This window comes from Ptychodera flava, chromosome 6 (genome assembly GCF_041260155.1).
Source record: "Ptychodera flava strain L36383 chromosome 6, AS_Pfla_20210202, whole genome shotgun sequence".
NCBI lineage: Eukaryota > Metazoa > Hemichordata > Enteropneusta > Ptychoderidae > Ptychodera > Ptychodera flava.
Genome location: NC_091933.1, coordinates 15,964,301 through 15,987,769, shown reverse-complemented (window position 1 = coordinate 15,987,769; position 23,469 = coordinate 15,964,301). Strand labels below are relative to the sequence as shown.

Genomic DNA, 23,469 nt, shown 5'->3' with positions numbered 1-23,469 from the left:
TCAACGATAGCGAGTATAGTCAAACTTTATAATGGTAGCAATTTTACGAGCTGAACGCACTTTTACGATCACGACCTTACAACGTTGATGAGACTCATCCCTGGGCTATATTGATGTCAAACATGGCAATGTGACCTCAGACTGTGGAAACTAAAGCCTTATCATGTACAACAAAGTGAGTTCTCAGCGAGTCCAATATGAGTTAGTAAACTTACAAAAATCTATGCAAAGAAGGAACTGCGAAACCAGCACGAAACACTCTTAGTTTCTTTGCCTTTTTTTAGCATGTGTAACGTACAGTTTAAGTCCAATACTCTGATGTTACGCCACACCACTCTATCACAAGCGACCCTACACGGCAAAGCACATACCAAGGGCAAAATCAGCAGTTTTGGAGAAAATTAGCGGCCATTGGGATAATTACTGACTACAGAAACATAAACTCAGAACAAACACTATGAAATCACAATCATGCACACAAAATGTAATGTAAGTGTAATGTAAGTGGCTGTAATAACAAGGCATTAACCACTGGTGTCCATGTTTTATAAATATATTTTACTATGTACATTATGTACACAACATTCTAAAAGCTGTAAAAAATTCCCATCACACGGTAGCAATATAAACAAATCCTTTTCACAAAATGAAACAAATACAAACCTGGAGAGTTATTTCAAAAGCCTCCCTGAAAAAAAAAATGCCTGAGGCAAATGTTTACAATTCATAACTTACAAAATCTCAAATCAATGCAGTGAGATTTTTAATTTGCAATGTCAAATGAGAATGGGTCACCTCTGTTCTGTATCCAAATTAAACAAAGAAAGTAGCAAATATACTATGCAGATGCCATGTTTTAACATGCAAAGATTTGAAGAAATGGACAATCGAACTCTGGTAAATATATCTGCATTTCTCTTACAAAACTTTTACTCTCGTGACAGGAATTCCTACCTCTAGATCAACTTTTCTCAAGTAGAACTTGAAACCTAATGAACAAATGCAAAATGATACACCTCTGTCATAGCAATATCACCAGTGAAGAAATTCACAACTCCTATCTTCTGAAATATACTGGACAAACACTCATACTGATGCACAAACACAGCATATTGGTTGCATTTAAAATTGACAACAGGTAAACCAACCAATATCTGTTTTCCTGCTACAAGATACTATATTTTCAATAAATTACTTAACTGTGTGGTGAAGAAACTAAATCCAAGACAATCAAAATTAAAAAGTGTTACACTCAACATACTTCATCTAATTAATTAATTTGTGCAAAAAGGAAAACGCTTTTGTGATACATTACAAGGTACATGTATCCATGCCTCTGTTTTTTTGTTTTCTAGCTGAAAGAAGTCAAATAAATTGTAGAGTGGATGGTTTAGTGTCTATTTTATCATGTTTTCTCAGAAAAATGTATGTAACTTTAGATGGCCTTTGAAGATATGGTCAGACTTTGCCCTTGAACTTGCTACTAAAATTGAAGCAGATAAAGAGATGCCAAGCCTGGCAGCTTGCAACAGTCATACATACAAGGCAACACTTTTCTAATAAGCCAAATATTTGACCTATCACCCTTCATCACTACTGGTGTTCTGGGCTTCCATTAAATCATTACGAACGGCTAGGTTTGAAATTACAGAGCGTTGAGCAGATTTTAGTGATGAAAGGACAAAAATTGGGCCAGTTTTCATGTCTTTGACTGTAAAATGTAAACTGCTTGAGGTTTTGGTTTGCTTGTTCGGAGAGTAAAATACAGGCTATACCTAAACTCTGCTGAAATGTTTCTCTGTCAAGCCAGAATCACTGACGGCTCGAAGGGAAGACAAATCCTACTGACAGAAAATGAAAGATGGGTTTACAAAGACAACAGCTGTGTGAAGCTTGAAATTGACACATAGCTAAAAGCAGCTGAATTCAAGTATAGGAATCACAAATATTCAGGCATGTTACTATTTTAACTTCAGTGAATTAAGAGATCAAACAGGAATGCACAGCGATTTTACAGATTATATATTACTTCCTCTGGCATCTAACATTGGACTTGGTCACTCCATGATGGAAGGTCAAGGTCTAGTTACTCTTTGATACATTTACTGGTCTTTCATTTACAGATATGAAGAATGCATAGTATATGAACACACAATGATAGAGCATCACAATAGCCAAGTTCAATGCTATGAAAACAGAAAGAATTCCTGCATAGATCAATTATCACTGTTACATTATGACTTGACAAAACAAGACGGGTTTTCTGTTTCTGAATTTTGTTTGTTTTTTGTCTTTCCACATTTAATGTTTGGTACAGGATGTTTTAGGTGAGGTAAAAGAACAAAAAACTTTAAATCGTAAAAGAAAACTTGCTTTCTGTAGCTCACTAACTTCTACATAACTAATTCTCGGTAATAAATTATTAATCTTATACAAATTACTCAGTCAAAACATATTTCAGTCCCTGAAAGTCAATCTACTGGTAATTAAGGTGGATGAAAACAAGTCAGATAAAACGGCAAAAACTAGATTTTTTAAAGATTAAAGAACACTAAATCTTAGTGCAGAGGGTGATATTTTTTATGTTTTGTGTTTACTGCTTGTGTGTGTGTGTGTGTATGTGTGTTTTTGTCAAACGAATACTCTTTCTTGTTGTTTACTGAATGAATTTATAACTTAAGACTTTGACAAAACAGACTGGAACTTGCACAGAACAGACTGGAACTTGCACAGAATCATGTGCATTATGACTACAACAAAATATAAAGCACTGTGCATTTCACTGTTTTCCAGTCAGCAATCACACGTAATAAAATATTGAGAAATTATCAAAAGTCACAGTTACTGATACACTTCAGTGGTGCATTTTACCCTGGCCATGCTTTTACAGGCCAATAATCAACATTTTGTTGTATATACTTGAAAAAAACAGCATTACTCTCACGTTTGTTTCAACATCATGAACAAAAAGAGTTAAAACAGGTACAGATGGCTATTATTACTTATCATTACACTAACATCTGAACAGATGTCTGCGACAGTAACATCTCAAAAATAGGGAAACACTCAACCAGTCACATTCACATTCTGGCAAAACCTTTTGCCAGCATGTAAACTGCAAGGATTTGTATTAATATAAAAATGTCAGAAAAAAACTTCACAAAGAACATGTAATCAATGAGACAGCTGTGACCATTGGTACACAACAAATGTACTTTAGCATGGCTAAAAGGCAATCACTCTGAAAACATTTTCAAAATTCACAAAAAAACCCTGAGTTCAATTCAATTGAATTTTATCAATATATGTTACATCTATACCACTCAAAATACTACAGTCTGCAGGGATCAAAGTTCAGATGAATGAAAACTATTGAGAATATACTAATGCAAAGAAACAAAGAGTATTGTTGATGCATAACAAGTAACATAAAATGTAAAAATCACAAATCTCACATTAGCACCAATATTTGAAATATTTTCAAAGCATAAAATACACAACCATCTGTTAATGCACTGATCAGTACTTCAAATTCTAGCTGTATGCTACCTTCAAAGAAATATATCTTTGAGTTTGTGTGTGTGTGTTCCATTGAACACTAACTCAAGTTATATTATTTTTTGTACATTTAGAACAAGAGTAAAAACATGTAAAAAGTACAGCTTCTGTATTCTGTATTTGTTTCTAATATTCTCTTGTCACCATCTTAAAATAAACTTACATTGTTACAATATTTACTACCAATCTGAAAAGTACCAGTCAATATGACATAAAGGCTGTCAGACAGGTTACAGAATGATAAGTGGCACAGCCATACTGTATCATCCCTATTGAAAATTAATTTTTTAAAAGAAAAACATGAAATTGTCAGACCATTATATGAGCATATGCAAGCTACAAGCTATAGAGTGAAACGCAACCTGACATAATGAAGAAATGCCTAAATTAGGAGATAATTTTCCCATAGTGGTATATTTATTTTAAATTATGACTGTATTAGAAGACTGATTGCAGTTCACCTCATCCCATGCAAATGGCATGACTGTGTGAAAAAGTCAACCAGGCAGGGCACAGCATGTATACATCAAATTTTGCATCCAGACAGCCTCAATAACCCTTTCCCCATCCTAACCCCTGTGTGCATGTTCAGCAGGCCAACTTTGCCATCGAAATTTATTGGTGTGTGCCAAAACTTGATGGGTATGGGGTTTAAAGTATTTGAATTCTGACTGTTCAAGCTCTGTATGCCTGGTTTCCTTCGGTGGCCAGAAAACACTTGCACAATGTAGCCTAAGCATTTATGTGTATGTTGAAGCGGAATGTGGAAGGGATGTGTCGGCTAAAGCTGCAGGGAATGGAGAAACTTCATTCACAAAGGGTGGAAAAGTACAATTGTTATTGACGACTGATACTCGTTGGGTAGTCACTTCAAAAAACAGGGATTCATTCCTTGTTTGCAAATACATGCATACAAGTAACATACCATCCATTCACACTTGCAGGGAACATTACCTTTGATTGCACTCTTACACATGTATATTGTTGTATGCCATTGTGTACAGAAACAAAACGCAGTGTCCTTTCAGGCTTGCTAGAATAAATTAATTGCCAATCTTTTCCTACATGAACTATACTTGTGCTTCGCTGCATGTTTTCATGATCTACTGCTCCTAGAGCAAAATCTTTTCCTTTTTCCAATGTGAAGGCAGTCACGTGTACATTCTCGACAGATGCACAGCTTTCAAATGCGACCTTGTAGGGGTTAGAATTATCAGCCATCAGCGGTGGATTGTCTGCGTCATTAGACAAGCTTAGCCCTCATCACCGATGCAGACTCGGGTGGTCGCACACACAATACTGGAGTGGGACCCCTTTGTCTTGGCAGACTTCAAACGGCTGGTACAAACTCAGCTGTTTCACCTGTTGGGCAAAACACGGGAGTGAAAGTGACCTTGAATGTCATGTTGATCTTCACTTAGATTACAATATTTCCAGCCACAGACAACTCACAGTGTTGTGGCATTGCTGACACAAGCTAAGACACACCCTCTTCACAAACTCTTGCCACAGGTGGTTTTAGATCATTTGTATATACGTAACCCTGGAACTAACCAATTAACAGACTCCCAGCAAGATTCATGAGCTGTGGTTAAGCTTTTCTATATAAGCTGATGAACATCACAGCAGGGAATACCTGCCTAACAAAGCATTATGTGCAGTGGAGTATGAAAAAAAGCTGGAGCAATCGCTGTGGAAAAGACACAATTTACTTTGAGAAATTATCAACAAAAAAATAATTTTTCATATAACTTATTTGTCTCCAATTTCAACTTTTAACAATCTTCATGCCTTTAAATAACCTTTTATCTGACAAGCATGTTTCATGTAATGGATGTGACTGATTACCTACTTGATTCTTGCATGTAATATACACGATGGTGATCGTCACCAGGGATTATTTTACAATTGTAAATGTTTCGGATAAAGTAACGTTGCGCAGATAGAAAAGTGTACATTGTGCGGATAGGGAAACTGCTTTTGTACATCAGACATACATCTTATAACTTTTATGGCAAATGGTAAATAACTGGAAAAAGGTGCAATATTCCGGTCAAATGCAATATGAATACAGGTTTGACTATTTTACACCAGTTCCACCATAACAACAAACTCCAGGTTTATCAATATGCCATAATATCTTGCACTTCATAGCCTTGGATCCAACATTTGCACGGTGTAAGGAAGTCAACCATGAAAGTATTCATCTCTGGGACAATCTCTAGATGATCAAAACACAGCTGTTTTTTTTGTAACAAAGGTCTTTATAAGCCAATTTCAAATAGCAGACGGAAATTCCAAAGCAGTTAAGCGAATAACACGGTCTCCATACGCATGTGAGAAAATCAATAAGGAATAATGTACCTGAAATATGCACAGAATTGTTTGAGTTTTGGGACATGGTAATTGCATACATACATGTACATGTAAACATTTATTCAAGTTTGCTTAATATTTGAAGATGGTATGGTCATCAGATGATAAAAGTACCAGGTACATAAGTTTTTCCATCATTGTTCAATTTAGTTTTTCCATCATTGTTCAATAATAGAGATGGATGTGTGTAATTCTCTGGTGGAGAGGAACTGGCAATTTATGTTGAACAGTAAATGCACCATTGTAGGCGTATATCTGTCGTGCTACTCTACTTGCCAGGTATTGTTTCTTCTTTCAATGAACCTCTTACAGTTGTGTAAGCACTTCCCTTAAAATTCTTTTTATCAATATTTTCAGTTTCATTGGTATATAACAATAGCATGACGGCTGTTCACACCTTTCTAAACTTTCCTTTGTTAGTCCATTCACATTAATTATGTTGTAAAAATGTAAAAGAAAATCATGACACCAAAATTTCGAGGACAACATATCTATTATCATTTTGACCTGATAAAATATGGGCATGATTGTTACGATTGAGGCGAGAAGAGAATTCACATCAATGACTGAATTTCATAAACATCTAAACCAAACATTCACCAGCAAGCACACCGACAGATGTCTTACCTGTTTGATATCGTGTTTATCATCCAGTACTGCTTGCCACACTGTGTCCTTTTCAACAGCCTTGAAAGTTATTTGATAGAGCTTGGACCACTGGGAGTTGGCTGATGGGTTAGCATTCACAAATATGTGAAGAATCTTTTGCAAATGGAGGTCAAGGCATGAGCTTTCGGCCCGGGGCTTAGTTAACTGTGTTGTTGATTTCTGTGAACACGAATTAAAGGAAAGAAAAGATCAGAGGGTTGAAATGAATGAATCTGGTTGGTGCGTTGTCACTGACTACAGTATAACAGTAAATCTATGATATGCTCATTCCGAAGTTAATAAGTCATACTTTGAAGATGCTTTCATCATAGAAGAATTACATTTTACTGACAAATTACAATACTGGGAGACTGATACAAAATATCATGATAAGGTGTACATATATTACAACACCACCATAATTCTTGTTTTTTGTCTTTGTCTGTATTTTGGATTTCTCTTCTTCTTCAATAAAATTTACATACTTATCTTATTGAAAAGATAATTTGGTTTACCGGGTACAACAAAACTTGTCATCATGCCATAAATTCTTCACAAAAAGTTTGTGTGTGGAACGGAATTCTACATGAGTTATATAATGATAAATTGCAGCTATGGGCACTGAGAGCCATGTAGCCATATATACCCACCTGTCTGTGTTTATCATTGATGTATTTCAGTGCTATCTCTACCATGTCTCTGTGTTCAGTGTTCCATTGCAATGAATCCAGTTTCTAAAGTAAATGGAATAGAATAATTATGTTACGAAAGTTCATCACATGTAGATTCTGAGATTGTCCTAACTGAGTCAATAGCTCTATTTTTCCAGATAACAAGTCAGATTGTGTATTGAATAAGGGAGACCTGGAGAACTCTCATAAATCTGATTACCTCCAAAGTTTTTGCAGAGATTCTAGGATCTGTTATGTTTGTGTAAGAGTATTGTCATTATTGAGCTCTAACAATTCTAAGTACTGGTATATGTAAAATAGAAGTGTGAGCTCTGTATTATCTCTTGCACTACAAATTAGTTTTGCAAATTTTCTGCTGTACCAAACACACAATCAGTAGTACATTCATAAAACAGGATTCATCACGTACACTGTAAAATGAGTAAATTTCCAAATATACAAGTCTACATGTATCTACCATAGGTACATGTACATGTCTTGCGGTAAATTGTAAAGAAAACACCAAAACCTCACAAGATGGGTGGTCTTCCACCAGTATTTCAAGTCACAGGTACACATTCACACACACATTCAATGGCACCATGTATACTGCCTGAAAACTCAGCTGTAATCTTTTATCTGTATGCACTATTTTTTGTTGTCGTTGGATGATGTCCTGATTGTAGCCTCTGCTGAGAGCCCAGAGGCTGAAAACAGGGCTTGCAGGCACAAAATGTAAACTGCTGGGCAGAAATGTCTATTGTGGTTAACCTCTGCGGTTAACAAGCAGTTACCGGTGGTTACATGATGAGTCAATGTCAATTGCAAAACAAACACACACTTTGATTTGAAAGGTCTACTTTGTGCCCTGTGGGACAGAAGAGACTGACCAATGTTGACACTGGCAAATTCACTGTCAACACGAGGTGTTTCTGAAAGACACGTCCAGACAGTGGGTCGGGTCCTCAGTGAATAGGCTCAATTGTAGTCATGTTTGAACACAGATTGACTTCCTGGTTGAAAAACACTGTGGTTTCATAAGTACTTGATGTATACTTGGTTCAACTCGGTGAATTTAAAAAAAATAAAATCATTTATAATAGTTTCTCTTGTGTCTCTCCTATTTCGTACAAACCTATCCGGAATTTGGCAGCTCACGCCAGGTTTTCCCAGCGATTGAATGCGTCACGTTTGAGTCTGCGCAGTAGCGAGTTAGTTTCTGCCGGATTCACCGACTTGGACTTCTTGCAAAGTACAGGCGGTGAGACGGACTGTGTACACAGTGACGTAGAGCAAATACAAAATGATTGACAGCCCCCGCCGTTATTCTGGCCAATAAGAAGAACGCTTGCTAATAAACCTCTGCATGCATTAAAAAGTTTGTTGTCATCTCCGTGCAAAGCTAGACATCGAGTACGTTTTATATCTGGGCACAGTCCGGACCGTGATCTGGGCGAATAATAGCATCAAGTTCGTACATCCACCGCGTTTTACAACTGATCGGTCGACCACCGCTAATCATGCGAGATTACCAAAGAAAGCTTGTTGAGAGTTACATTGAGGGAAAAGATGTGTTCGTCTGCACACCAACCGGCAGCGGAAAATCACTGACATACGAAGTCGCCCACATTGTTTTGATTTCCATCGCTTTGGGCACATAAGAGAACAGGCTCCAACTGTAAGGACGGTGTCTTTTTCCATCCTTGAATAACCGGCCACGATTTTCGCATTTTGTAACATGGGCCCCACAAACAACACATATTTTCACGCGTTTTCGGTGATAGAACAGAGGTCGTGCTGACTTTTGTGGGAGTGATCGCACTCGACATTTTGTCAACAACGCCGTGTGAGTTTTATGCACGTCTCGTTTGGGTCAATTGGTAACTCCTCCCAATGTGTAAAATTTAGTGATGTCATCTTATGAATAATATATGAGTAAAGAAAACGTCATCTCATGAATAATTTATAGCAACGCAAACCCTGCAAGAAAGCCAAGTCTGTGATTCCGGGTGAAACTCCGCTGTGTAGCGTTCACCGTCCACTCATCGCGTTCACCCTACTCATCGCGTCCACTCACGCGCGCGTTTCACATGAAAGCAAATACAAATCATTGCGTTCACTCCACTCAAACATTCACAAATCACAGACTTGAACCAAGTCTGGTTTCATAAGTACTTGATGTATATCTTTTATTATCCGTGATCTAGGGTCTTGGATTACCAGGTATTTTGCATTTTTTCACCAGCCGACATTTAAGTGCTTTCATAATATTATGGACATGTGCAGGGCTGAAAAATGCTGCCAGACAGCACTGTGTTGGTACTGGTCCAGGGACCACCATATGCTGCATGGATTTATCAACCATAGACTTATAACATGGTGACAGTCAGTTGCACATGTACTAACAAAACATTGCACATCCTATAAGAATGCACATGTTGAGACTATAATATAACAATCTTGAACATGTAACAGATGAAGAAATAGTTCTATATAATTCATCATAAATTTGAGGGCCTCTCCATTATCTAGCCTACATGTAAGTTTTTTTTAAAGTATTTACTGCTAGTCACAAAATAAAATATACAAAAATTCATTGAATCAGACATGGAACCATCGAACCATTGCAAAACCATAATGAAACTCAATTTCTTGAAAGTTTTTTACTTCAATTTTTGTCATTCCATTTTACCGTCATTTACGATCTAACATTGTGAACATTATGTGCAATCGCAAATATCAATAGCCTGAAATGAATGTAATCTTTGAACGGAACATTCAGTCTCACTGATGGAAAAAAGCAAAACAATCGATGGAAGGAAAGACAAGATTACCTGCATGTGACCACAAACACAGCTCCATGATGGAAGACCCGCTTCCTCACAGCTTCTGTTCCTGAAATTTCATGCAAAATTTGGCATATTCATTTTATCTTTGAAGATCAGAGTTTAATATCATGAAGCTGTCTAAGATTTTCGAAAAACTAAGCCAGTGAAAGTTTTTCTTTCTCCAAGAGCTTTAAAATGAGCCCCCACAAGTAGTAAATCAGAAATGAATTATACAGATTTGAGAGTCCGACCATCTGTTCCCAAGGCACATCTACCTTAAGGTAGTATGCACCTCGAAGGTGAAATCCTTAAACTTTTGCTCTAACTTTCGTCAAGGAATCTTTCAATCATTCTCTTTCAAAATCAAGAATAAAAATTTGGGGTCACCATGCAAATTTTTGGTACTAGAGAAACAAATTACCCCAGATTTACCGATATTAGAAATTCAAAATGGCCGCCATCCCTGTGTTAACTCTATGGAGAAAAATAAAAATTTTCGAATTTCGAAAAACTAAGCCGGTGAAGTTTTCTTTCACCAAGAGCATTAAAATGAACCCCCACATGTGGTATATCAGAAGAGAATTGTAAAAGTTTGAGAGTCTGAATATCTGTCCCCGGGGGAAATCTTGCACCTATAAATGCAAAGCAATGTTAAGGCAAAACTCTATGCAGCATTTGAAGTGAATTCCATACATGCATATGCCATATTTTGTTCTGAATGTTTATAAAAGTAAGAGAACCCTACCTTGCGACTACATCGGTCAATAAATTTTTAGCTTGAGGTGCTACCATACCAGTAAATGAATCTACATACGGGTAGTGAAGCAGAGATTTCATGGTCTTATGCAAATCTGAATGAACCTGAAAGAAATCGAAACACAAATTACAGTAAGTTTAAGCATAGGTATAACACCAGTGAACGTATCTGTAGTTAAATGACTGTGTTAAATGACATCAAATCACACAGGGAAGTTCTCTCAGTCAAGATCACATGAAGAAATCTGAAATTCACCAGGGATTTGTAGTCTTGTATATCTACTAAATTCCAGGTTGGTTACACTGCATGTGAAGTTTGCATAAGTGAATGTTAACCCTGACATCACATCTTCAATATTCTTTAAGCTCTGGCTAAACCAATGTGAAAACTGTTGGATTGAACTAAGACACAGTAGAACAAGGCCTGAGATGTTCTTTCTTCTATATGTATGACTCAAAAAAGCGGATTGTTTGGAGTCAATTTACGAGCAGACCTGCTTGAGACTTCATGTTTGTTTGAAATCATCAAACATCATTTGTAACAATTCCAGCCACAAAGCTCTGTAATTTCACACCGTAACTATAATGTATTCAAAGTACGATTTCAATTCCAAGTAAACCTTACCACATATCTCTGTTGGTTGGTGATGAGCACATCCATGATATCCGGCCTTTCATCAAATATCCATGCTGGTAAAATGAGTGATAAGAACGGAAGCAGTGTTTCATAGTATCCCCCAAGATGTGATAAATCAGACTGATATGCTTTGCCATGGTCACCCATCAATATCTGCAAAAAACAATGTTGAATACTTTAATTAGGTATAACATCCATATAAATGCTTTTATCTTAACTTTATTTTGATGAAAGGATAAAATGATGTGTGATTATGCTAATGACACAAACGAAATGCAATGAAACATTGAGGGAATTAAGAATGTCTTCATATTGAAATAAGTACATTACAATTGATATACTATATGAATACAACCACTGCTTCATAATAATTTAAAAAGATAATCATACACAGAAATGCATGATTATCATGAACATTACTACATGAAAACATTTTTATCGGTCAAAGTCAGTAAATGCATTTGGCAACAGAATTGTCATACACATAGAATACAAGTTGTTGACAGACAGTAAATGACACCTTCTCTTGCTGCACGGATTCAGGTTGTGTATGATCCAAATGTAAAACTGATTGAGGTTGTGTATGATTTCCTTGTAAAATCCTGAATGTGGATATCACATTATGGATTAAATGCAACATGGAACTGTCCTTTGATTCACTGATACAGTTGAAACAGTTGGTGTGGTACAGACTTGGCTGCTGCCCTCACTGTTTTTCTCAGCAAATGTCTTTCAGAAGAAACCCATTATCTCCTTTACATTAAACTTTCATTTGCCACCAAATACAGTGTACAATGTTCTATGCCACAAGTACTTGTTCAGTTTTCCTCACACAAATATTGACAGTGAAATAAATGCACACCATGTTGAATAACAAACATTTTTTGATAGCTAAATGATTGCTTTCACGATAGAAAATCCTGGACCATAGAACACAGCATGACTTAGAATCTTTGAATGCTAGCCATAGTGATCTGGCTGTTCATGAAGATCGACTGTCTAAAAAAGGAAATACTGAATGGAAGAGTTTGAGGTCAATAGAACAAAAAGGTGGCTATTTTACTGCCATTTCTAAGGAGCTATATCTAAGTAGAGCAGGGAACAGTCCAAGTTGACTACGGAATAAGAAAATAGACAGCTAAGGATTGAAAATAGGCACTGTGTAAGAGGAGATTGGGCAAATGTTGCGACTGATACAACTGACAAGAAACAAACTATCGTTTGACTGATTTCGGTATTATTGATGGTTGCTAGGATATGGGAGAACAAGGTCACTGCAGGTCACAATCAATATTTGGAAGAGAAACAACTTGATATGTTAGATATGTACTAACAAAACATTTGCTAAACATGGACTACCAATTAATTACTTGTATGCAAATATTTGCTTTGCACTTCAAAACTGTATACTGGTCAATACTGCATTGAATTCAATGTATGTTAGTTATAATGTCAGAAATGTTCCAAAAAAACATGACACCACATGCTGAATTTCTGCAATTTCAGTACCCTTGATATCTTTGGTGACTGCAAAGGCAATTTATTTCTATCTATATTTATCAGTACAACTTACTGTAAAGAAAATCTCAACTATCTCACACTTCACCTATTGAACTAAACACTCACAGCATTACTGTACCAGCCTCTTGGAATGTAATACTACTACCTGTGAACATGAATCCAAAACTCTTTCTTCCTTGATATGATTAATCCACAAGCCATTAATTAGTTGCACGGACACACATATACACACATATGTAAAGGACAACAAGAGATCACTCTGGCCTGAGGTGTCATCATCCCTCATTGAAAGCCATGATGCAGTGAGAACAACTGCATCTGTACCTACATACTATATGTCACATGACACAATGCATTAGTCATTCAACAGACAGTCAGGAGAATTTGAGACACTGATTCAAATGCTTCTTGTCAAAGCTGTGAGGACTGCCACTGACAGTCTGCCAGCCAATACTTGTACCAAAAAGGGTTCTTAGGAACATGCCCTCCGACAGATTTCACATTTCACCAATTGAACTAAACACTCACAGATTTTCAGTTTTGTCATGAATTGCTTTCTACTATTTTTTGTTTAAAGTGCATTCAGTTTTCTGAAATACTAGAAATATCCACATTAAAATGCTAAAACTGTGATGCCATGTATTGCACTATTTAAAATATCCATCTCTAAAAAAGGAAAACTTACCACAACTAGATTTGGATTTTCCTTTGTAAGAGATTTTATGAAGGCTGCAAGATCTTTGTCTAGCTGGTTGACGGATTCTTCTTCAGCTCTGTAAATAGTACAGATACTCCAGTCAGAAAAAAATTTGGTGGTTGGTGTGTGTAATGAGATTTAACAAAATCAACAGAAAGTTATACACTGGGTCAGCTGGTTTTCTAATAGTGTTTCCCATTTCCATTAGTGCAGGTTGCATATCAGATATACAGGTATGTCAAAGATTTCAGTTCTGAAATATTCATCAACACAAGGGTTCCTTCATGTATCGGCCTTGACAGCAGTATTTCAATTCTTGTTAGTCACATTCCATCTGAGCAGAGCCACTTGTGTAAGGAGGGGTGGGGGGGGATGCATTAAAATCTACATGTCATCTCTAACTTTCCTGTGACTGCATGATCTACTGTGCACACTGAAGTATGTGAAATGACCACTCAACTCAAAGACCATTGCAGATACTTCACCTATGAAAGTGTCTGTATCTACCACAAAAATTCAAAAATCTACGATTCATCTACATATTACATCAATGTCTGATGTCTTCCGCACATGTGGCAAATTCATAACCAGATGGAAGCATCCAACAGATGATCACCGCCGTCATGTCCTAACACATTCTTGACCTCCTATCATACTCAGCTCCATTGCAGTAGAGCTATTTTAAGGCACACAAGCTTAGTCTAGAGCTAAGATCAGGATTTACAAATAACAGGTTCAAATGTCAATTCACCTAAGGGTGCCATTTTTTCTGCCTTTTACTTTCATACCTTTGGGGAGTCTAGTTTGTAGTTGAGTGTGTTCCAGTTTCATTGAGGGAGTACATGTAGGAATATAGATTTTCAAAACAACAAGAATGCAGTGATCCAGACAAAACCTTTGGCAGTTCTGAGGTAAAAGGCAAGGGTTCATGTAATGTCACAGTATAAACACTGGTCTCCATAGACAAGTCCTGTGGGACTACATATTAGGGGTCTAAATACTTGCCTACCTGTGACCAGCATTTAAATCTATAGCAGCCCACTTAGCTGGGTGTTCTTGTTGAAGAAACTCCCTAGTTTGGTTGAAAAGATACTCATGCAGCATGTGATTTCCATCGCAGAGACCAGCCCATGTGTTGGCTTCCACCTGTATGAGAACGAGTTTTTGGTATTAAATACAAACTCTGAAATTCCTGGCCCACTGCAAAATTTAAACCTTTGATTTACTTTTTCTCCACAGATGACACCAAAGCAGCAGTTTCAGTCTAAATTATACGAGTGAGTAGAAGGTTACTGGATTTCCTGTTTATGAATACCACATACCCCATCAAGCCGTACATTAAAATGCTTGACATTGTTTAAGTCATCACGAAATTTTAACAAATCACTTGAAAAATGATGCCGACAATTCAACACAGTCCGGGTTTACATTTCTAGAGTTGATTTGCACAGTTTGTTTGCAAGTTGTGCTGTAGGAATTCATGATAGCACGCAGACATTTGAGCTTATTAGCATCTTAGGCTGCGTTCACAAAAAACGGTTAGGGGGGGGGGCTGGAGGAATTCAGGGGGGGGATTCGAAAATTTTTGGGGTAGTAGAGGGGGGGGACTTGAAAATTTTGCTCTACCTATAGGGGGGGACTTGAAAATTTTTTGTTCCCTTTTGTGTTTTACATTTGCCAATTCCAAGCTTTTGTAGATAATTCAATGAAAAATGAATACCATTTTTAATGTCATCAAAATGTTTTAATGTCAGAAATAATTTAACAAAATTTAGAACCATTTTGTCACATTTCATGACTTTTATCTCGAAAAAATCTAAATGTGTGATTTGTCGTAAAAAACAAACTTGAGCCTCGTAACAGGGCAGAAGTTGCAACTGTTAATGGTTTCTGCAATATTTCTATGCAATATAACAACTACAGTTTCTTGCTATCTCCCTACAGCATGCTCAAACATACAATATTTAGTTTGTCGACAAAGCCTGTATATATAAATATAAATATGTATTTAGTGATAATTTAATTGGAGTCCAGACTGATAGTCAGTTGTCAGTGATACAAATGCATGGTACACATAAATAGGCTGTGATAGCAAGCTGAATACTGGACAATTCAACAGGCTGTAGGGAGTAGAACTAGAACAAATTTGTAAAACTGAACAAAAATATTGCCAAAATTATCAAAGTTAATACAGCTACTGCCTACGGATAGTGTCACTATCATTAAAGCTCTGCTCCTGCAGTTTCACTGTCACTGCATACCTGATCAGTGACAGAGGTAGCTCTGACTCTGATGTACATGGTAGTTGAAGAAGAATTTGGGTCAAATGATGCTCATGACAGTGAAACATAATTGTACACAAGATCAGGCCAGAGAGCAACACATGCAAGAACACATAGTAATGTTTGAATTCTAGCATATAAGAATAATCAAATATTACGAAAAAGATAGGGTCACCATGCTTGGTTTTCTAAATTTTCATATTCTTGTTATAAAATGATACAAATGTAAAACTTTGAACAGTAAAGACTAAAAGTAAAAATATTTGACCAAATGGAATTATTTATTTTTTAACCAAATTTGAAATTATTACACCCCAAAATTTCAGAGATTAAAACATTTATTTGGTGGAACATTTTAACCTTCCAGTATTGTCAATTTAGAGTAGCATCTAATTCATAGATGTCTTGTAGTTTTGGAAAAATTTTTGGTAGGTCACTGTGCAATATGGCAATTAGCCAGAATTCACAATTTGCCTACTCTCTCATGATTGTCATTTTGTGTGCTCCTCAGCAGGAGCAATTGACCTGGCCAGAGTTGGATTAACTCAAGTTGGCTTTTAGACCAATAAATCTAAAAAAATCACTGATGCATTTAAAGAACTTGCCTTGGGAATATGACTATAGAAAGTGCTAATACAGGTTGTGTTGAACACCTGTGAGCGGAACGGCGCAATATGTTTATTTTTTCTGCGCTCACATCCTTTACAAATATGCGGGCCTGTGATAGTTGGGGGGGGGGGGACTTGAAAAATTTTGCCCATATAGAGGGGGGGCATTTGAAAATTTTTTGGGGTACTTAGGGGGGGATCTGAAAAAAAATAAGATTTCAATCGAAATTCCTCCAGCCCCCCCCCCCCTAATCGTTATTTGTGAACGCAGCCTTACTGAGTAATTTAGTACTTTAATAGTATACCTCTTTGTTTTCATGTTTCATCCAGCCATGTTCCACATGGGGTATGGTTGGTGGTCGATAATGACATTCCTGTGGAGATGAAGGAATTAATGTAGTATAGGGAAGAATTGGGAATCATTTCAACTACAAGCACATATTTAATGGGACACAAGACCATGTGATCTTGGGAGCAGTTTGAAGGTCAGAACAGATGGTGCCACATTTGCACATTGAAATATTCATCATCTGTACCTGTCTGGGGACCGCAAAAGAAACAACCATTTCATCCGATGCAAGAATTCAGTGAAAGAGATCTTGGATTTCCATAATGGTTTCAACATTGCAGAGTTTGACCAACCATAAGATGTACGTTTTGACTTATTTTACAATTTTGCTGTTGTTTTTTAAATACACTGCCATGTTTGTCTCCCGAAATTGTGTTGAAATGCCCACTATTCATTTCGTCAACATAGTCTGTATGTGTACAATTTCCAACATTATTGCTGACATCTGAATTATGGTCCAGATTAAATTTCATTTGTCATGCATAACACTGCACATTTGGACACAATGCAGAGTGTTAGCAAGTCTACTATTGGGTATTTCAAGATATATTGATTGGGGTGATGAAGAAGTAAACTGTACAAAACCAGTGAACAGACATTTTCAGTTAACACTGTTCATCCCTGTAAGATAGTGCAGTGGAATGAAAAAAATATAAAATCATTATTCCAGGATGCCTTCTATCACTAGTAAGTATGTAAGACCTTGTGTGCCACTTACTTTGCATGGCGTTCTGGTACCCATCATACCACTGCTGTTATCAATACCATAAAAGGTCAGGTACCCACGCTTGGCAGCATACTGCCATATCCATTCTTGAATGGATTTGGCAAACCTGTGTGAAAAGAATACAAGTCATTTTAGTATGTCACCTTCTAAAGTCTCTGTAAATGGTCTGTTATTAACCCTTCATGGTAATAGGCAGCCTTATAGCTAATGATAGAGGGAAGGATTAAATAACAGCAGAAAGTAAGAGGAATGGACAGGTTATTTTAAGGATAACAATTTGAGTCCCCAATAAGTGCTCGGAGAACATTTCACTTTTTTGCATTTTCATCATGATCCGTCTGAGGAATATTCAAAACATTATTTCAAGAATTGGAAAACTATCAACACATGACAGAGACTGCAGCCTAAAAGCAGCTTTTCTAGCATTCTGCTGTACTGACAAAAGACTATGCTGCGTTTTATTACAGATTTGCATTTCCAAACTGGTTGAATCCTTCTCTCTACCAACTATTAATATTTTCCTCAGCAATGCAAATTTTCAAAGTCAAGAACGGGACAAAGGTGTAGGTCTAACTTAACCACTGATGTGATAAAAGGTAGAGATGGATGATTAGCAGGGCACCAGTATAACTACATGATGTTAATACTGAACTGGTCATGTCATTACATATTTTGCAACTATTTTATTCCAACAGAATTAATCGTAAAACATTTCCACCCCTGTTCAGGAATATCGGTCAAGCCACTAACACTGAAAACAAGTCATTATAGACGACATGGTCCCCTTTGGATAAAGAGTTTTTGGTCCAGGCATGTCTGTGTAATGGCTCATATGTGAAAAAAAATTGTTACAAAAAGGCTACCTGGCAGCTATATTGGACTGTACCATAAAATTAATTAACGTGCATATGCAGCTCATAAAATATAACCTTTCTACCAAGTTTGATTGAAATCAGCGAAGGCATGGCTGAGTCATGGCTGCAAATGTACAGACAAATCCATTATCTCCCCCCCCCACTGACTTTGTTGGGGGGGGGGGGGTTGAACAAAAGAAGGATCCCTCAGCCCAGGTGATGAAAGGATAAAGCAGAAACATTGGAAAGATTCATGAATGGAAAAACTCACAGTGCTTTCTTGACTTTATCTTCATCAATATTGTCGTAATGTTCCCCTGAAAACATCGGTGTCAAATTCTTGACGGTAGAACCAGCCAGGGCATTGAGTCTGTTGAACAAGAATGCCTGGTGAGAGTATTGGCTCCTACTGGGCTTTCCATTCTCTGTAACACATAAAAAATATTACCTATCATCATGGATCTGTTAGTAGCACAAAATGTTTTCATTGGTGCATGTTGATATTTTAAACTATGAACTTACGTGTCATATATGATTATCTGGGTGTTATCAAAGAGAAGAAGACAATGACTAGCATGTGTGAAATGGATAAAATAAACTTGATTGTTGACAACTGTTTGCACCATAACCCACAAAGCTTTCTATGCTTTCCTTGTGATTATCTGTTGGCAGCCATAATGTCAGCTGGTACGCTTAACAGCACAATAATAAAAGACAGTCGACCTTCAGTGATGGAACAAGCAACACAGGCTACCCATGCCTGTACTATCGGAACTTCAATAAACACAGAAGAAGGAATGTTAGGCATGCCATCAGCAATGAACTCCCTTTGTAGCTATTATGAACCTGACATAAAGCCGGCACAGTCTCTGCTTATCATCATTACATCTAATGACGGCCTGGCACGCTTTCATTCAAAACACCCAAGACGGTGTTGGAGCCACATTTACAGTTAAGCTGTAACATTTTTATGTATTTTCGAAGACCTTTGTTCTGTTTATGAAACGTCAATTTCCAATCCTACTCCCAGATCACGTAGAAATGCCCATAAATGTTCAATTTATTGACTTGGTATGTGTGTAATGCCATCAAATTTGATTTGTTATCAACCCGATTCTAATCCTGACTGGAATTCATTTGTCAACAACAACACTGCATATTGCACACAATGGTTTGTGACTGTCAGTGTTTGGGAAATACTTAGTATTATAATAAAATTTAGGGAGAAAAAGAAATGCACTGGTTTGGGGGGGGGGGGGTTGGTTTGATGAAATATCAATAGTTACCCCTTTTCCTTATATTTGTAAAAGAGCAGTGATAGTCATTAACTTCCATCACATTGAAGATAACATCACCACATTTTGACAAAAACAGACTTTCCCTTGAATTACAATGTCTGTTCAAGTTATTGAACAATTCAGTTCATATTAAGAAGCCTGTACATATAAGAGGACAATCTATGAGCTAAAGTGATCACTGTTATTGCAATTCTCCGTGTTTTTTCTCTCTAATTTGTTATCAGACAACTGGCATCTGTATCCAATTTTCACATTTGCGGACAAAATATACAAATGCTGACCCCTGCTGAGCAAAACAAGTGTACACACGCCATCAAAAACTTCCAAGGACTGTATATTACTTCCATGTATATCCATCCCATTTGTATAACCTTCTTCTACCATTTACATGTAAAATGATGTATTATCATCACTATCCATGGATAGGCAGTGGTCAGTGTGGGAAGTATAATTCTTATTATTTGATAGATTTCATATCTTGATGGACTTGATATATTTTTTCAAAACAGGCAGAGCATGTCAATTTTTCTTTTTATGTGGTAGATCCACACACTTTATTAACCCTCTGAGTGCTGTAATTTTTCTCACCAAAATTTTAGTGCATGAATGAATTTTTCTGTATTTGTTTTCGATAATTTTGGAGCAAATGGACATTACATTTAATTAGCTACAGTTTTTTATCAAAAGTTTGGTAAAGCTCTGAAAAAATTTGACTGGAGTATATTTTATAAAGGCAATAAAAATTGACCTTGGTGCTCAGAGGGTTAAATTCTAGTCATTTGGTCATTTTTCTACAAAACAACAAAACTATTATGCTTCAACAGTTTTTGCAGTCCATATGTTCAATAATTTTTTCTATCTTTGACCATCTCCCCTTTAAAACAGCCACAAGTCAACCTCTTAAAACAGAACATTGACTCAAAAACACTTTACAGTGACACTACCATGTTCAGTTATGACACTCAAAAACGTCACTAATAACATCAATCAAAGTGAAGAAAAAGGTCATATCATCAATTGTTTACATCATCTGACAAGAAAAAGACACTAGTTGTCACTTTGTGATTACACGGACACGTTAACCTTGTCCTTGAATTTCATCAATCCTACTTATGGAGGGTTAATATAAGCAAAGTGCAAACACAGATATCAAATGATTGATGGTAGTTTTGAGGGGAATAAATTTTGACATCTCCTGGAGTTTCACGGTAACTTTATTACAGCTGTAAAACACATTACACTCTCTCTGTAAAAAACCTATGGGTACATGTATGTGCAAGCAGGCTAATATTACAATGTATCAATCTGGAAAAGAATTTAGCAAGTTGGTGAGAATAAGTATGGACTGAAGATACTGTGACCTGAATAGAGTCATATGTCATGATAATTAATTACTAAGAACTCTTTTATTAAATTATCTGATATCAGAGAGCAAGTGATCTGAACTGATATGAAGATGCGTGTCCGTCTTGGGTCATATTGATTTCATGTCATAACCCCTGGAGCTGCAAATAGCATTTAACAAGCAAATACTAATGCCAACTTTGACCAGAAAAGGCATTCTACTTTTTGTAATGCCAAAAATTGTAAACTATGCATGATTCATGAAGTTTTCTGCCTCGCACCTCTAAATTGGGTTACTCTGATAATACCATTTGAAACTGAATATTTCAAAGTTTGAATACTTCAAAGTTTGTGAGAAGATTTCTTTAAAATATATGTTTATATAAGTATCAATGACGAATCCTTTGGCTAGAAAACTAACTGAAACTCTGCAAGACAGGGTTTTACTGAGAAATAAGGTTGAAGCAAACTTGCCTGTAAACTGTCCCAAGTACAGCTGGTTGAGAAGTTCCATGGTTTTTGGAAGGCCACATTTCCTGTGTGCATGTGCCCTGGAGAGGGAGTCTAGTGTTATCACCAGTACAGAGAGTGGCTTCCAGGCAGGCTCTTTCCTCCAGGTGTCCTCTAGTCTGTACAGTTGCTGTACATTGATGGTGCTGTTCTCAATGAACTGGGTGTGATAGTTGTGCATGTCATTTTCACTGAAACAGAATGGGAGAAAACAAGATAGGGGAATTTGACGATGAAATCTCACTTTGTTTTGAGAAATGTTACCATGGAAATTTGACAGTTGTGCTGAAGATTTTGACGTACAAACTGTGCCGCAGAACTTAAAAAACTGCATGCTCACGTACCTACCTACTCTTTGTCAAGATTTTGTCCTTTGTACATGTTAGAGAAGCTGAGACGTTAAAGAGTTCTATCACAGCATGTTTACATGTAGAGATACAATTTACAGGGCTTTTTATGACCATACAAGACCAATAATGGCCAGATGAAGGGTTATTGAAGCCCTGAAACTTGAAGTGTCCACTGTGTATAATGTGATACAGGAACTACATGAAGTCTGCACAAGTACAATGTAATAGATACACGTACATCTAATAACAAGTGGTTATGGATGTGTACCGGTATGTCTAACTTTCTGGCTTATTTTTTTGAATGGCTATATGGTTTGTTCGCAACTGCAGCAGAGCTAGTCAAGAAAAATCTAATCACACATTGTAAGTTAATCAGGTCATTGAAAATGAACTCATTCCATATGAGATCAGAGATTTTCCGTTAAAAACATTTGTTTACATCCGGCAATAAATAAACCTCTCAGAAATCATTGCCTTAATACTGTGGATGCATCAAACAATGTTCTATAACCTTACAACAAGTACAGTGTACTGTTCGATGTCTCTAGAATATTCAAAAGGCACACCTTCTTGTTTCATTCAATTCTCGATCTCAAAGGTTCGAATGATTGTACTGGCTATTATTGTGCCCTTTAAGACTTGGTTAGGAGCAGTGTGTATAATGTATTGGTGGATGGTTCATAGGCCAAGGGATTTGACACATCAGGCTTTAAAGTTAATCACAGCGCCGGTGGTGAGGGGAAACCTAGCTATGATGGAACAGAGTTCTGTTTGTTCAGCACTTGAGCAAGGCCTTCAGGGATGACAGAAACCACACAAAAATGGTGTAACCTTGCTTGCAGTTCAGATGCTAACTGTGTTATCATGGTGTTCTCAATGAACCATGAAAACAAAACAAAATCTAAAAATAGAGTAGGGAGGCCAACTTTATGCTATCAATGCCCATATGCTATTTTTCCTACTTCCTAAAGAAACCACAAATATTTCAGGCATCAAATGCTCCCCTACCAAAGAGCATGATAGCTTCCTTGGTATATAGCCATACCCAGACTCAATGCTGTACTTTCTACATGCCTTGAACTGTCCATGCACTCCTCAACAGGGGTTGTTATTAATGAGGCAGTCCAAAGTGTGTATTATTGCTTCCATTGGCATACCGACACAGTTATTCCACCCTACACTGTTTTTCTGTCCTTTCTCCCTGGAGGGCAATCTGGAAGCCTGCCACAGTGCCATGGCATGCTGTGAGGAGAGGTCAGGCGGAAAATACATTCCAAACATTGATATGGAGCTCCCGGAATTACACTGTCATTTCAGGACCACTCCTTTCATGGGAATAAATATACACAGAGGGAGCCCCAGGATTTCATCTTCCCAGTGAGCAATCAGATGCCTTGGAATTCATTCCGTATGATGTCATATTGAGAATACAATTAGCAGAGTCGAAGTCCATGA

General features: G+C 37.0%; 1 protein-coding gene across 2 annotated transcripts in view; it reads right to left on the bottom strand.

The window, feature by feature from the left end:
• Positions 1–537: 537 nt before the first annotated feature.
• The window catches only part of LOC139134975 (uncharacterized), a 44,187-nt gene continuing 21,255 nt past the window's right edge, over positions 538–23,469 (bottom strand). For both annotated transcript variants that reach the window (XM_070702093.1, XM_070702094.1), the window contains 12 exons: positions 21,629–21,855; positions 18,784–18,937; positions 17,650–17,764; positions 16,888–16,956; positions 14,702–14,838; positions 13,681–13,768; positions 11,463–11,627; positions 10,827–10,942; positions 10,088–10,148; positions 7,233–7,316; positions 6,562–6,762; positions 538–4,920 (listed from right to left, as the gene is read on the bottom strand). In XM_070702093.1, the coding sequence (XP_070558194.1) occupies positions 4,822–4,920; positions 6,562–6,762; positions 7,233–7,316; positions 10,088–10,148; positions 10,827–10,942; positions 11,463–11,627; positions 13,681–13,768; positions 14,702–14,838; positions 16,888–16,956; positions 17,650–17,764; positions 18,784–18,937; positions 21,629–21,855 (1,516 nt within the window). In that variant the 3' untranslated portion in view covers positions 538–4,821. The remainder of the gene's footprint in view (positions 4,921–6,561; positions 6,763–7,232; positions 7,317–10,087; positions 10,149–10,826; positions 10,943–11,462; positions 11,628–13,680; positions 13,769–14,701; positions 14,839–16,887; positions 16,957–17,649; positions 17,765–18,783; positions 18,938–21,628; positions 21,856–23,469) is intronic.